The following is a 12,952-nucleotide window of genomic DNA, read 5'->3' as shown; positions in this document are numbered from 1 at the left end:
AGACAAGTGGATGTGGCACTTGGGGACATGGGTTAGTGGTGGCCTTGGCAGTGCTGGGGTGGGACTCGCTGATCTTGGAGGACTTTTCCAACCCCAGTGACTCTGTGATTCCATATAAACGTGTGCAGGGCCAGGAGTTGGGCTCACTGATCCTGATGGGTCCCTTCCAGCTCAGCACATTCTGTGATTTTATGACTTGCAGCAGCTCTGATGAGACCATTCCCCCTCAGGGAGATTCCCAACCCACCCACTCCATTCCATGGGAGTGATCCCAGCATCCTGACCAGGCCCCTGCATGACCTTAGGGTGAGTTCCCACTGCTGAACTGCTGGTGAAATCATTCACAGAGGACATTCTGGCCTGGATTAGTGGCCCTGCTGTCACCAGAATGCACGGGAAGCAGAAGCCAAACTGTCTAGAGGGAGCAGGAGACGGGAGGTGGGACACACAGCACGAGTCCAGTTACGCCACATTAAGGAATAATGGGAAAGAGCTCATTAAACCCTCACTAATTGTACCTCATTCTCATGAGAACAAAAGACCTGGGGGGCAATGCAGGGAGAACAAGTGGCAGTGGCCTCACAGAGGGGAGTCAGCAGAGCCAGGTCAACCCTCAGAGAGAGGGTGACAGAGGGAAGGAGCAGCCCAGGGACCTGCCAGGAGGAGAGGCTGGGAGGATGCCAGTCTGAGAAAGGCTGTGGCATCCAAGAGAAAGGCTCACATTTCAAAGTGGGAGAGAAATGAGGCAACACTTCCTACTCCAAGGTCAGTAAAAAGACATGTTGTAGTCACTGGATACGGGTGAGGATTTAGGGAAGTGCTGAGGGAGGGAAGGGAAGGACATGAACCTCACAAAATGAATTTATGTTTCTTCCACACCCCCAGAGTCCAAGATAGTTGCAGTTTCCAGAATAGTTCTGCGTAGGAAAAACTACAGCTTTGAAGAGCCAATTTAGGTGCTTTATTTAGACACTTCTTTAAACCTGATCTGTTCTGTAACTTGGATTTACATTCCTGGGCTCGTTCAGTCTATTGTGTGCTTTTCCCCCCTCCAGTGTCACCTGGGTGTTTGCTCTTTGCCCTCTCCAGCTGTGGAGGTGGAAAAGCTGCTTTGGTTTGCAATTCACACCTCTGCTTACAGACACCAACAGAATGTCAGATGCTGGGTTGGGGGGACCTATTTTGTGTCATTTCCATTTCTGTGGTTTTTTTCTTGTTTTTTTTTTTTAGGCAAATATAGCCCTGATGGAAAAATATAGCCTGGGTTTGTCTGGGAGTCTCTGACTGAGATTCCTCCCTCTCTATCTGTGCCCAGGCACAGCCACAAACTGCAGTGACACCACGTAGCTCTGCCACCCTCCTGAGCCACCCACCCCTGGGTGCTGCCTGACTGTGATGACAACCTGACACGAAACACATCCCAAACACACACCAGCACATTCACACCCTGGCATCCTTTTTGGGTTCAGGCCTCAGAACACCCCACACTCCACACCCCTCCTGTGACCACCCCGTGACTGCCCCCCCTGCCACGTGCTCTGGGTGACACCTGAACAACAATGCTCTGGCTTTCTCAGAATTATTTCTTAATTAACCGATATTTTTTTTGAAGAGAAACTCCAAGACAGACTGTGTGTTTGTGGTTTGATTCTCTTCTTTCAGCAAGCACCGAAATAATTCAAAAATTGGCTGGGAATGGTCTGTTCAGACTGGGGCTGCTAGGAAATACTTCATAACAAAAAATAAGTGTTAATAAAGCCACAAGAAAGGAAAGACCCAGGAAAGTGAGATTAAAGGTCTGTAAGACTTCTCCATATTTCCTTTTCTGGGGAAAAAAAATGAAAAATAAAAAAAGGTCCAAGGTTTGCAGGCTGTTTGAGGGGCTCTCCTGGGAACCTCTTCCCAGCTGAGCTGTGCTCCTACCTGGCAGGTTGTTGATGTAGCCTCCATCCATGAGGAGATGGCCATCCTTGGGGTCACAGAGGGGGGGCATGTACCCCGAGAGGGACATGCTGGCACGGACATATCTCCACAGGGAGCCTGCAGGGGGACAGGGAGGGGTGGAACCACCATTAGGGGGGAGGTTTGGACACTCATTAAAACGATCAGGAGACCGAGGCTTTCCTCAGAACGCTGCGAGGAACTTATTAAAGCAGTTTCTTATTTCCTACATCGAAATCCTGGCTAGGAAAAAACCCCAGATTATGCAAAAACACCACGGGGCAAAAGCCCCAGAAGGCAGAGTTTTCAGCCCATGCCTCACATTTGCTGCCTTCCAGGAGAGCTCAGCATATGCCTGACTGCAGGAATCATCTTCAGGGCTTTGTGAGGCTCAGGCTGATGAGGGAAGGGAAAGGCTCCTCCTGGGGACAGGGGGACACACAGAGCAGCTAAAGCCATGAAGTTCTACAGAGATCCACTGACTTTTAGCAGGACCTGAACATGAAAAATACACGCTGTAAAATCCCCAAATGTGAAACCACTGCAAGTGCTTGGTGGGGATCATATCTCTGTTATCATTCTGTTAGTGCTGTGAGGAACAAAGTTATAATCCTTTAAGCTGGCAGAAACAGGGTTTAATCAAGTAGAAATTGATTGCATCTGTTTCCTCTAAAACATTCTACTTTAGGGCCCTTAAACACTGATTCTTCCCTTAACATTTGCATCAGCTGAATTGGGAAGACACTGCATTTCCAAGGGGTCTTGTCTGAGAAGTGAATCTTTAAAATATCAAGAGTAAGTGAGCCTTGCAGTGTTGGCTCAGTGCTCAGTAATTAACTGCCTGCTGCTTCAAACAGCAACTCTTCCCAGCAAACTGGGAACTGATTTTTTTCTTTTTCAAACAGATCACAGTTCTGTTTCTAATTATAACCCCAGCACTCCTACTGTTAGCACAGGTTAACACTGGCAGATTTGGGGTTTAATCTGCATAGTTTTAGTTGAGTTGGAACTTCCACCTAAGAAAAAGGCTGACTTTTTGTGTTACACCTCACAGAGCAAGCCAAGATGGGAAATGGAGGCAGCTGGGAACTTAATTCCTCTCCCTTCAGTGAATTCTGGAGATGACCATAAAGATTCTCCAGGTGATTTCTCTCCTTATATTAAACTTCCACAGGGACAAGCAGCTGGATGGAGTGACTTTCTTGACCTCGATTTGCTTAACCTGCTGTGGAATGGGGAATACAAAGCCTCTAAAGGGATTTAATCCTTTTTCTGCTTGTTTTAGCAGCCCTGGTTGCCCCTGATCAAAGCCCCCTGTCCTTCAGGGGCTTCCTGCTCCTGAACAGCAGGAATGCACAGTCCTACCCCTGCCAGCTCCAAGGACAGAACATCAGAGAAGTGGCAGCAAAGGCTTCAGCTCCCCAAGGGAATATCTGGGGCACCTGGAGGGCTGTGCTGCCTTCAGTGAGTCTGAGTCACTGCCCTGTCACCCCAAATAGACAAAAGCCAAAGCCAGTGTCCCACAGGGATGTCACCAGGTCAGCAGCTCGGATATTTCTCCCTTGTCACTCACTGAAGTACATCAGTTTTCCTCCAGAGAAATAAAAAGGACTGGCCACAAATGAGAACCTAACCCAGCCTCTGCTTCAGGCACAGAAATCTGTTCTTTGGGAAAACAGCTTTCTTCTTTTTTTTTTTTTTTTTGTAATGTGGAATTTGACTCTTAAAAGGTTTTGATTGCATTAAGTCTGATTTGTGGCTAAAACACCTGCACTTCATGGGATGATCTAAGGAAACACACTGGTGTCAATGGGCCCATTTTCTCCCAAAACAGTGAATTCAGCATCTTGGTTAATGCCTTCCCCACAGCTCTGTTCCTTGTTACCTGTGTACAACCCCAGTTTGGTGCTCAGCAAATAACAGAGGAGGGAAAAACAAAAGGAAAGGCAGATTTATAGGTGAGACAAAATTCCAGGAATAAGGGGTGACCCTGAAGCCTCACATCACGATTTAAGACCTGGAGAAGGTCCAGTGCACACTCACCATCCCTGTGGACCCTCATGGCTGAGGCAGTGATGTCAGTGGTGATGGTGAAGTAAGGAATCCACAGATCCTGCAACAGAGGAGGTCCCAAATTTACTAAATCTGAAACCCTGCACTCACCTACCCCCCCTGCCTGACACAAACCAAAGCAACAACCTCTGGATCTCACCAGACAGAGCTGCAAACACCTGCATGGATGGAGGAACAGCCCTCAGCCCTGAGTTCACACATTTGTTTCTTATGCAAACATTTCATTCAGAATCAAGGCAGACAAAAATCCTTATTTCCTTTTTTTTTTTTTTTTTAATTGAAGAACCCCTTGTTCCAGCAGACTGTCCAGCACCCAGAGACCTCCCCACTCAAACCAGAGGTCACCTTCTGTGTGAAGCCTTTATTCTCCTGTCAGGAAGGGTGGGGGTTTGATGGCCCCACTCTCACCCAGAGGGATCCTGAGGCTGTTTGGTGCTGGAGGACAAGGTGAGGGGAAGACTCACCTTTCAGATGTTTGGTTCTTATCTAGGTCACAGCACCTGCTGCTTTTGGCCTCCCCTGGGGACATGGCACTTGACCTCACCAGTGTGGCCCCTGCATTGCAGCCAACTCCTTCCACTCAGGGGGTGTTTGTCCCCTCTTCCCAGCAAGTCTCCCATAACCATGTTCTCCAGGGATCAGTGTGCAACTACTGGGCAGTATCTTCCCTGCCTTGGTCCCTGAGACACCCCAGCCCAAGGCAAAGAGGGCAAGAACGTGATTTAGGGCCTCGTGACTGACCAATCTGAACCTCCCGGTGGTGGGGCCAGGGGTCATTTCAGCAGGAAACGCAGACCCAAAGCTGGCAACACCAAACAACTCTGGAGCATCAGCTACAGGAACAAAGGGTCCTGCAGGGCACATCTCCAGGAAGATCCTAGAAGCTGACTGAGATCCTGCAGGGTAACACAGCGTGGAACAGAAGAAGGAGGGTGAGATGACACGAAAAGAGCGGCCAAGCCAAGTGCTTTGTGCAAGTTTATTCAGCAAGGCCAGAGCAAAGCAGCCAGCCCTGCTCCTGCCAGGGGGAGTTCTCATTCCTTCAGCCAGCTCAGCACTCCCATCCTGGAAAAAGCCAATGGAATGGTGATCTTTCCCCCTGCTCAGGGGTTTGCTGGAGTCAGGGCAGTTTTGGAACGTCTCCATGGTGTCTGGTGAAACGGTAGCTGCCAAGGGGAAGGAGCAGGACTTGGCTGAGTAAACTGAGCTTATCCCGGGGAACAGCTGATGCTGCTCTGTCAATCAGCAAAGCTGAAACAAGGCTGAAGAGGAAAACCTGCTCTCCCAGCTGGCCTTTGTTCACGGGACACTGTCTGGGCCTTCTGTAGCACAGCCTTGATGGGTCTCAAACTCCAGTTAAACTGGGTTTGGACTCCAGTGCCAGGAGGAGCTGGAAGCTCTCCCCCACTGGTCAGGCTGCAACCCCTGCTCTGAGTTTCTGTGCTGTTCAGTCTGAAATTCTGCACTGCCACGAAGCAGGTTTTTTTCTAGAGAGTTTAATCTCTTCAGCAGCTCTGCAAAGATGGTGGGGCCGGGGAGGACTCACAGATGCTGCACCAGTATCACAACCCAGCTGGTGGAAATGCCAGAGGAAGGAGGATGAGTAAAGTGTGACTATGGGAGTATTAGGATGCCTCTCCATGCTGAAGATATTCTGGTAATTGCAGATCCCAGTGTATCAACCACTTGTTACCAGTGTAAGTAAAAAGAGGGGAATGGGTAAAGAAGCCTCTCTGACACATCCTTTCAGACACCTGCCCAAAGGAAATGAACCCAAGCCCTACCAGCAGTAATAAAGACTGTAATGCTCAGGGATCCTTCCACTGGTTTTGGAACAGAGCATTAATCAAGTCTTAAACAGGGCTTAATAAAATCTCGTCTGGTTCCTCACACATTAACCCCAAACTGACAACAGCATTTTGGCACGAGGATAAAAATTCTGGCATGGGGAGTAAAAATTCCAGAGCCTGGTGTTCTCCCAAAGGGATGGAGAAATTCAGAGGAAAATAATTGTATTTCTTGAGAAATTTCTTCCAAGAACCTTGCCCTTGGTTTCTGTGCCCAAGTGCCCTGTCCTGGGTTTCCAGGTGCCCTCTGAAGGCCATGCAGAGGCTGATCCCTGCTTGGGGAGCACCCGTGGCTGGAAGCTGCTGCAGCAGTGACAGGGTTGGTGTCACCAGGGCTCCCCCACAAGCAGCACTGCTGGGAATCGAGAGACACCCACATTGCAAGGGGTGGCAAATTCAGGAGAAAATGGAAACCTCCCTTTCAGTGTCAGAAATAACAGCTCGACGTCAGCGTTTCTGCTCCTGGCTCTGATGCGGGAGAGGGAGGGGGACCCACATGTGTCACCTCCCAGCCACAGGAGGATCCAGCCCAGAGCTTCTTCATTTGAAGCTTTTATAGACAGAGGGTCAGTACCCAGCCACCTCCTGGGTAGGAAGTTCCCAGGTGCTGCTGCAATCCCTGTGGATCCTCCTGGGAAGGAGCAGTTGTGGGTGAGGCTCTAAACACACCCTCTGCTTGTGAGGCTGTGATTAACTCTTATATTATTAACACCTATTTCCAGCTGGAAATCATTGCTACCCACTCAAACCCTCTGCAACTCGTGAGAAAAGGTGGATGCCTGCAGTTTGGCTGCTTTAAATAGTGCTTTGACAAAACACTTGCTCAAGGCTTCACGTTCCCTAGCCCAGCTCCTGGGACCGCCTCAGTCACCCCTTACCCTTGGGCAGCTCCCAGTTCCTTCTGCCCAGTGCCAGGCCTGGTTATCCTGTGCTGCTGGTGGGAATTGCAAGGAAGAATAACTGCCTTTTCCTGGCTGAGCCACACAACATCTGCCCTTATTTATCTGAGGGAAGTTCCCATCTGAGGAAACCCCTGGGCACGAGGGGTTTTGCTGGTGATGCCCAGCACAGACACACAAGGGTGATGCTGTTGGATGTCCCACAACTGGACAAAACCCTCCTGTGACTGCAAGGGTAGAACAGAACATCCCACCACAGCTGTTAAAATTCCTAAGAAAGGAACCTGCTGCAACTTAAAAGGGAAGTCCGATGAGCTGACTGCTGGAACCCGAGCAGTGATAGATAGAAATGGCCTTGAGCTGTGCCAGGGGAGGTTTAGGTTGGACAGTGGGAAAAACTTCTGCGTGGAAAGGCACTGGAACAGGCTGTGGTGGAATCATCACCCCTGGCAGTGCTCAAACACGAGCAGATGTGGCACTTGGGGATCTGGCTGAGTGGTGGCCTTGGCAGTGCAGGGGGAATGGATGGGACTCCACCCTGGAGGGCTTTTCCAACCTAAACAATTCCATGATTCCACAGAGCAGGGACACCTGAGCTCAGAGGGGATTTTCTTCCAGGTTGTCCCTCTCTCCTCAGTGCTCTGCTCAGTGTTACCAACCCTACCCTGCCCTGCCCCACCCAAACTCACTCCAAGGGAGCCCAGAGGGGACGTGGAGCTCTGGGGGCTCTGCCTGAGGCCAGGAATCCACGGCAAAACAAGTGCAGAGGAGCTGGGCAGTGCCTGGACAATCACATGTTTTCCACCAGGCTCTGCTGCACCAAAGATAGGAGCTGGAGCACTGCAGGAAGGGACCCACATGATTTTGGGTCTGCTCAAACACCACCACAAAAATAATCCCAGTCTCTGCAGGACTTATCACTCCCAAACCTGTTTGTTTCCAGCACCATCCCCTCTGCACAACAAACTGCTATTTTAAGCCATGTGATGATTAATCACTTTCATACTTCCACGTAAGTAGGGAATGTTTTGGATTATTTTTAATAAATATATTTAAAGTCTCTATACAGTGTTGATTTGCTACATAACCTTTCATCACAAGGATTCCAAACACAGGAATAATTTGGTTAAAATGGAAAATGAGGTAAGACTGCAAAGCTACCCAAACACTCCCTAAGCTGGGTGATCCAGGAAGACAGACATGGATGATGTGCTTTACCATCTGCTGCTGCTGAGGGACAAAGGACAGGTGGGGTTCCCAAGGTGGCTCTTGGCTCAGGTGGACCATTCAACACCCAGCAACTGCAAAAAGGTCACCAAGTGCAAACCAGGACACAACACACACTGCCATTACTGCAGCTCTCAGCAGGCTGCTCAGAAAAACTCACTCCAGTTTCAAAAATAAAACTGAAAAAAAGCCCAACCCGTTGCTACCCAATTCAAGCCCCTCTGTGGTGTGCCCTGAAGGTCCCTGAAGACCTGATTTGCAGAAAAATAGTGAGGGAACAGTCTCAGCAATTCTCCTACGAGTGTCACTTGTGCTCTCAGACAATGGGATCCCTTTGTCAAACAAAAGTGGCTACAAATAACCTACAATTTGTGTTTTCTAAATCCACCAAGAAGAGAGAACAGGCTCCTTCCTATAGCCATGTGACATCACATTCCCACTTCCACCATATTTTTAGTCATCCCACAGCCCCAGATTCCTTATTAGCATGGGAAAAAAGCTATTTCTGCTCCAACAGAACACAGTGACATCATTCCCTAAACATGAGGTGAAGATGCACCTACCTCTATCTGCTTATCTTTGAAGATGTTGTTGATGCTGTTGTTAAAAGCTGCTCCAGAAAACATAGAGGTTATTGGATAGGTCAGGTCTAAAATAGTCTTAAACACCGAGTTCATAACCTAAAAATAAAAAAAAAAAAAAAGGTGTTTCAGAGGTAAATATTGGCCAGAATCCATATGACTGTGGGCATTAATGGCTGCAACTCCAGAGCCATCATATTCCAGAGTTTAGGGTCGACATGCCCGAAGCGTCACAAGTGAGCGCAGGAGGTGCAGAGGGGACAGAAATACAGCTGCAAAAACCACAACCAGGAGCATCTTGTATGGCAAAGAAAAAGAAAACCAAAAGCAGCAGCAACCTCTGCAGCCAGTCTGCAACAAAGCTGGGAAAACATGCACTGCACTGCTCCCCCTGAGCCCCAAAACCAGCCCATCCCACAGAGCAGCAGCTCAGCCTCTGCACATGCACGTGGACGGTGCAGCTTTATCCTCTGTGATTTGCCAAATAACAAAAGGATATGAGGAGTTATCTCCCTCTTCACCATCCCTTCCGATGGCTCAGCAGTGTGGGAAGGAAACCAGTAAATCCACACTAGGGGAACCCAGCCCTTAGTCCATCTCCTCTCCTTTGGGGGGGGTCACATCTCATTTTTCTCCCAGTTTTGAAGCTTTTAAAGCCTCAGTTGTTGAAGCACCTAGAGAACTGTGCCTGGGATTCCCTGGGACTGCAACACTTTACAGAGCTTTAAACACTTTCCATGGATCAGGGCTGATAATCTGCCACTCCAAGCTGAGTTATTTGGTTATGTGTGTTATGGGCTCAGCATTCAGAAACTGCTCAAATATCCCTGCAAGAGCCAGGGAAACCGAACCCCAACAGGATCCTTGAGGCATTTTTTTTATAGAGCCCTTTCACAGCACACACCAGGCACTGTGTCTCTTTTAAACACACATCTATTGGAATTAAAGCTTTCATGGGGTTCTTTTTTTTCCCCATTTCAACAGCTTTAATACACCTGTGCACTAACCTATTAGATAAAGGGGTGAAAATCCCTGACCTTTACGGCATTTTGACCATTGTATTTGTCCATAACCAGGGTATTGGTGTCAAATCCTAACAAATCCTAACAAAATTCGCTGCTTTATATATTTCACCACAGTTAAAATGGAATAGATGACCAAAAAACCCAATGAATCCCTTCCCCATTAAATGGGGCGAAACATTTCTGCTGGATGGAGCATCTTCTCTCTCTACATGTTCTCTCTAATTTAACAAACAACTTCACAGAGAGCAGGCACAGAACATGGAACAGCCTCAAACCTGCTGTTAAAGCAGCTGTGAGCAACATCTGGCCTTGGCTTTGCTCTAACAGTGATTTAAAGAGCAGCAGGATTAGCTGCTTTTAAATATAGATGAGGGATCTGCCCAGAGAATACATGCCCAAGTATGAAAAAAAAAGATCCTTGAAAACAAGTCTACGAACAGGAAATGTGGGAGAACGTAAAAGCCTGAGCACAAACCCAATTATGAACAGTCAGCTTCATTCACATCTTCATTTTGGGGTTGATGGGGTGAGTACAGACATGCTGCCCACAGCTTAGAGTGAAATGGAATCAGTTCTGTACTTAAAATAGGGCTTAGGACTCTGACAGTAGTCACAATGATTAGATCAGGGGAAGAGGCATTTCCAAAAAGCCCTTTATTTAATACTGAAGAACAACCTCTCCCACTCAGCACCAACCACTGGAATTCCTTGTAGCAAATGATATTTCTGATGCTGAGCCTCTACATTTCCCCTGCAAGTAATGCCCACAGCGAGCTTGTCCATGGACAAAATACTTCTAATTAACTTCTATTCCTTAATATTCTCATTCCTCATAGCTGGGAGGTGCTGATGGCCAACAACCTCCCTCAGCCTTCCAAGAATAGCTGCTCCCACCTCCCATTCCCAGATAAATCAAGATAAAGATCACCCTCTGGAAAGGCAGATGGAGCCTTCTGGTTCTTGCTCCACTTCCTACCAAGAGCTCAAGGGCCACGAGCAGGGACACCTCCCACCATCCCAGGGTGCTCCAAGCCCTGTCCAACCTGGCCTTGGACACTCCCAGGGATGGGGCAGCTACAGCTTCTCTGGGAATCCTGTGCCAGGGCCTCCCCACCCTCACAAGGGAGAGTTTTTCTTCCTAATTTTACATTAAATTATCATAATTTTTTTTCTCCAGTTCTGCTGCAAGATGAGCTTTCTTTCTTTTAAAACAGACCTTCAATTCTAAAATCTTTTATTAAAGCAACCCTGGGGTTTAAAGCAGCTTCAGCAAGGAAGGGACAAAGTCCTGCTCACACAGAAAACACATGGGATGAGGGACAAGAGGAATTTTCATCTCTGGCTATGTTGGGTTTTGATGGGAAATTGTGGTAAACTGGTGTCAAAACCCAAGATAATCCTGTGATTTTTAGTGTTCCTGAGCATATAACAAAAAGCAAAGGTATGGGAAAACTTGTTGCAAGGTCAAAAATTTAAAACAGATCCAATATTTTTTTTTAAACTACTCCAGGGACCATCCAGCTTTTCCTTTAGTGCCTCCTCAGCATTCATGTATAAGGTTTTAATGATAAAAGCAAAAGGAATTCACACAGAAAAACGTCAAAGACAAAATAAAAACATAACTCAGGGTCGTGGTTTCAGGTAAACAGCACTACAGGGATAGATTTATCCTGAAGGCAGGATGGAAGTTCAGATTTAAAGGTAAGCTATTAAGAAATTTAAGAGTTTAATAAAATTAGAATGAATCCAAGACAGCATAAACACCCTTGAGTCAGGTAAAGGTGAGAAACAGATAAGGAGGTAGGAGTGTGTTTAAATCAGATCTAACCATTCTGCTAAATAGGGTTAATGTTCATTAACATCTCCTCTGCATGATCATCAGTGATGTGATCACTGCAGGGTCAGAGTAGGATGGTTTGGGGCCTCAGCTGGGCACTTCAAAGCAATGGGCACGTTGGGATTTTGCAGGCTGCCTTTTACCTGAATCTCCCCAATTCCAATTCTGATTTAGGGTTAACCTCAACACCCCAAATAACACAACTGAGATGGTAAATACGAACCAGACCACTACATAAAAGAAGATTTTTCTTACAGCTCTTAATAAAGATAAATAAATAAATAAATAAAATAAAGATTTAACAAAACACACCCAGCACTTTTGTCTTGTGTGGTTAATCATCTGAAATGCAGAATTCCCTGTGCAGAGGGAAGGCTCCAGCTGGCTGAGCCAAGGGAAAAGCCATCTGCCCTGCTCTAATTGCTGGGAGCAGCCTGGGGAATCCAACTCCCCAAGTGCCTGATGCAGTTTGAAAGGTGCAGTTCAGAAATCCCCAAGCTCTGCTGTGCCCCCTGGCAGGGGGACACTGTCCTGGAGCCCCAGCAGCTGCAGGGCACCCAGAGCGAGGGGTCTGCAGCTCATCAGCCCCAGTGAAGAGACAACAGCTGCCTGTTCATTAACACCCGACCTGTAACGAACCTCTGGGTTATTCTGGACTCACGGGGTGTGTTAGAGCTGCTTTAGCTCCTGTTCCCAGCTCCTGCTGTGCCTGCCCCAGCGCTGCCCAGCACCCAACACCCCTTCACCCAGGGCCTGGCACCAGTTCTTTGTGCCCATCCAGTCTGGCCACGTTTCCCTGCTCAGCTCAGAGCCTGTGTTTGTTTGCAGGGTTTGGAGCTGTTGTTGTTGTTGTTGTTGTCCATAAACTCTGGCACGGGAACAAAATCAGAGTGTGGGATGAGAAGTGATTTACGAAACACTGCACCTACCAATGATCCTCCTCGGCAAAGGGACCATTTGTGGCTGTCCCACCCTCCCCCCCAGCCCTGCTCCTGAGCCCCACCTTGCTCCTGCACCTTCCCAATCCATCTCCAACCTGCACCAGGGCCCACGGGGGCTGTGGGTGGGGGTGTGGGCATCACCCAGGATGGCAGGGAACAGCTTGTTCCTCAAAACAACAGAGGGAGGGAGCTGGGGGGGCTCAGCCTGGACAAGAAGAGGCTCAGGGGGGACCTTCTGGCTCTCTGCAGAGAGTGGGGGGGGGTCAGGCTCTGCTCCCAGGGAACAAGGCACAGGAGGAGAGGAAACAGCCTCAGGTTGGGCATCAGGAGGAATTTCTTCATGGAAAGGGCTGCCCAGACCTGGCACAGCTGCCCAGGGCAGTGGTGGAGTCCCCATCCCTGGAGGTGGCACCTGGGGGCAGGGTGTAGTGGTGGCCTTGGCAGTGGTGGGTGCACTTAGCGATCTTGAAGGTCCTTTCCAAGGGTTCTGTGATTCCCTGAGGGGTATCAGGATCCAGTCTGACAGCAGATTGATCTGACCCAGCTGAGGCTGCTGGTTCTGCACCCCCCATGCCCTGGGC

The 12,952-nt window shown here is 48.5% G+C and overlaps 1 protein-coding gene across 1 annotated transcript in view; it reads right to left on the bottom strand.

The window, feature by feature from the left end:
- The window catches only part of LOC114069735 (patatin-like phospholipase domain-containing protein 7), a 71,116-nt gene that overhangs the window by 21,806 nt on the left and 36,358 nt on the right, over positions 1-12,952 (bottom strand). The window contains exons 8-10 of the mRNA XM_027906738.1: positions 8,551-8,667; positions 3,985-4,054; positions 1,924-2,040 (exon numbers count right to left, since the gene is read on the bottom strand). Of these exons, the coding sequence (XP_027762539.1) occupies positions 1,924-2,040; positions 3,985-4,054; positions 8,551-8,667 (304 nt within the window). The remainder of the gene's footprint in view (positions 1-1,923; positions 2,041-3,984; positions 4,055-8,550; positions 8,668-12,952) is intronic.

Source organism: Empidonax traillii, unplaced genomic scaffold, assembly GCF_003031625.1.
Source record: "Empidonax traillii isolate 1590-97213 ecotype Southwest subspecies unplaced genomic scaffold, ASM303162v1 scaffold1350:size273897, whole genome shotgun sequence".
Lineage (NCBI taxonomy): Eukaryota > Metazoa > Chordata > Aves > Passeriformes > Tyrannidae > Empidonax > Empidonax traillii.
This window is presented reverse-complemented; position numbering and strand designations above follow the sequence as displayed.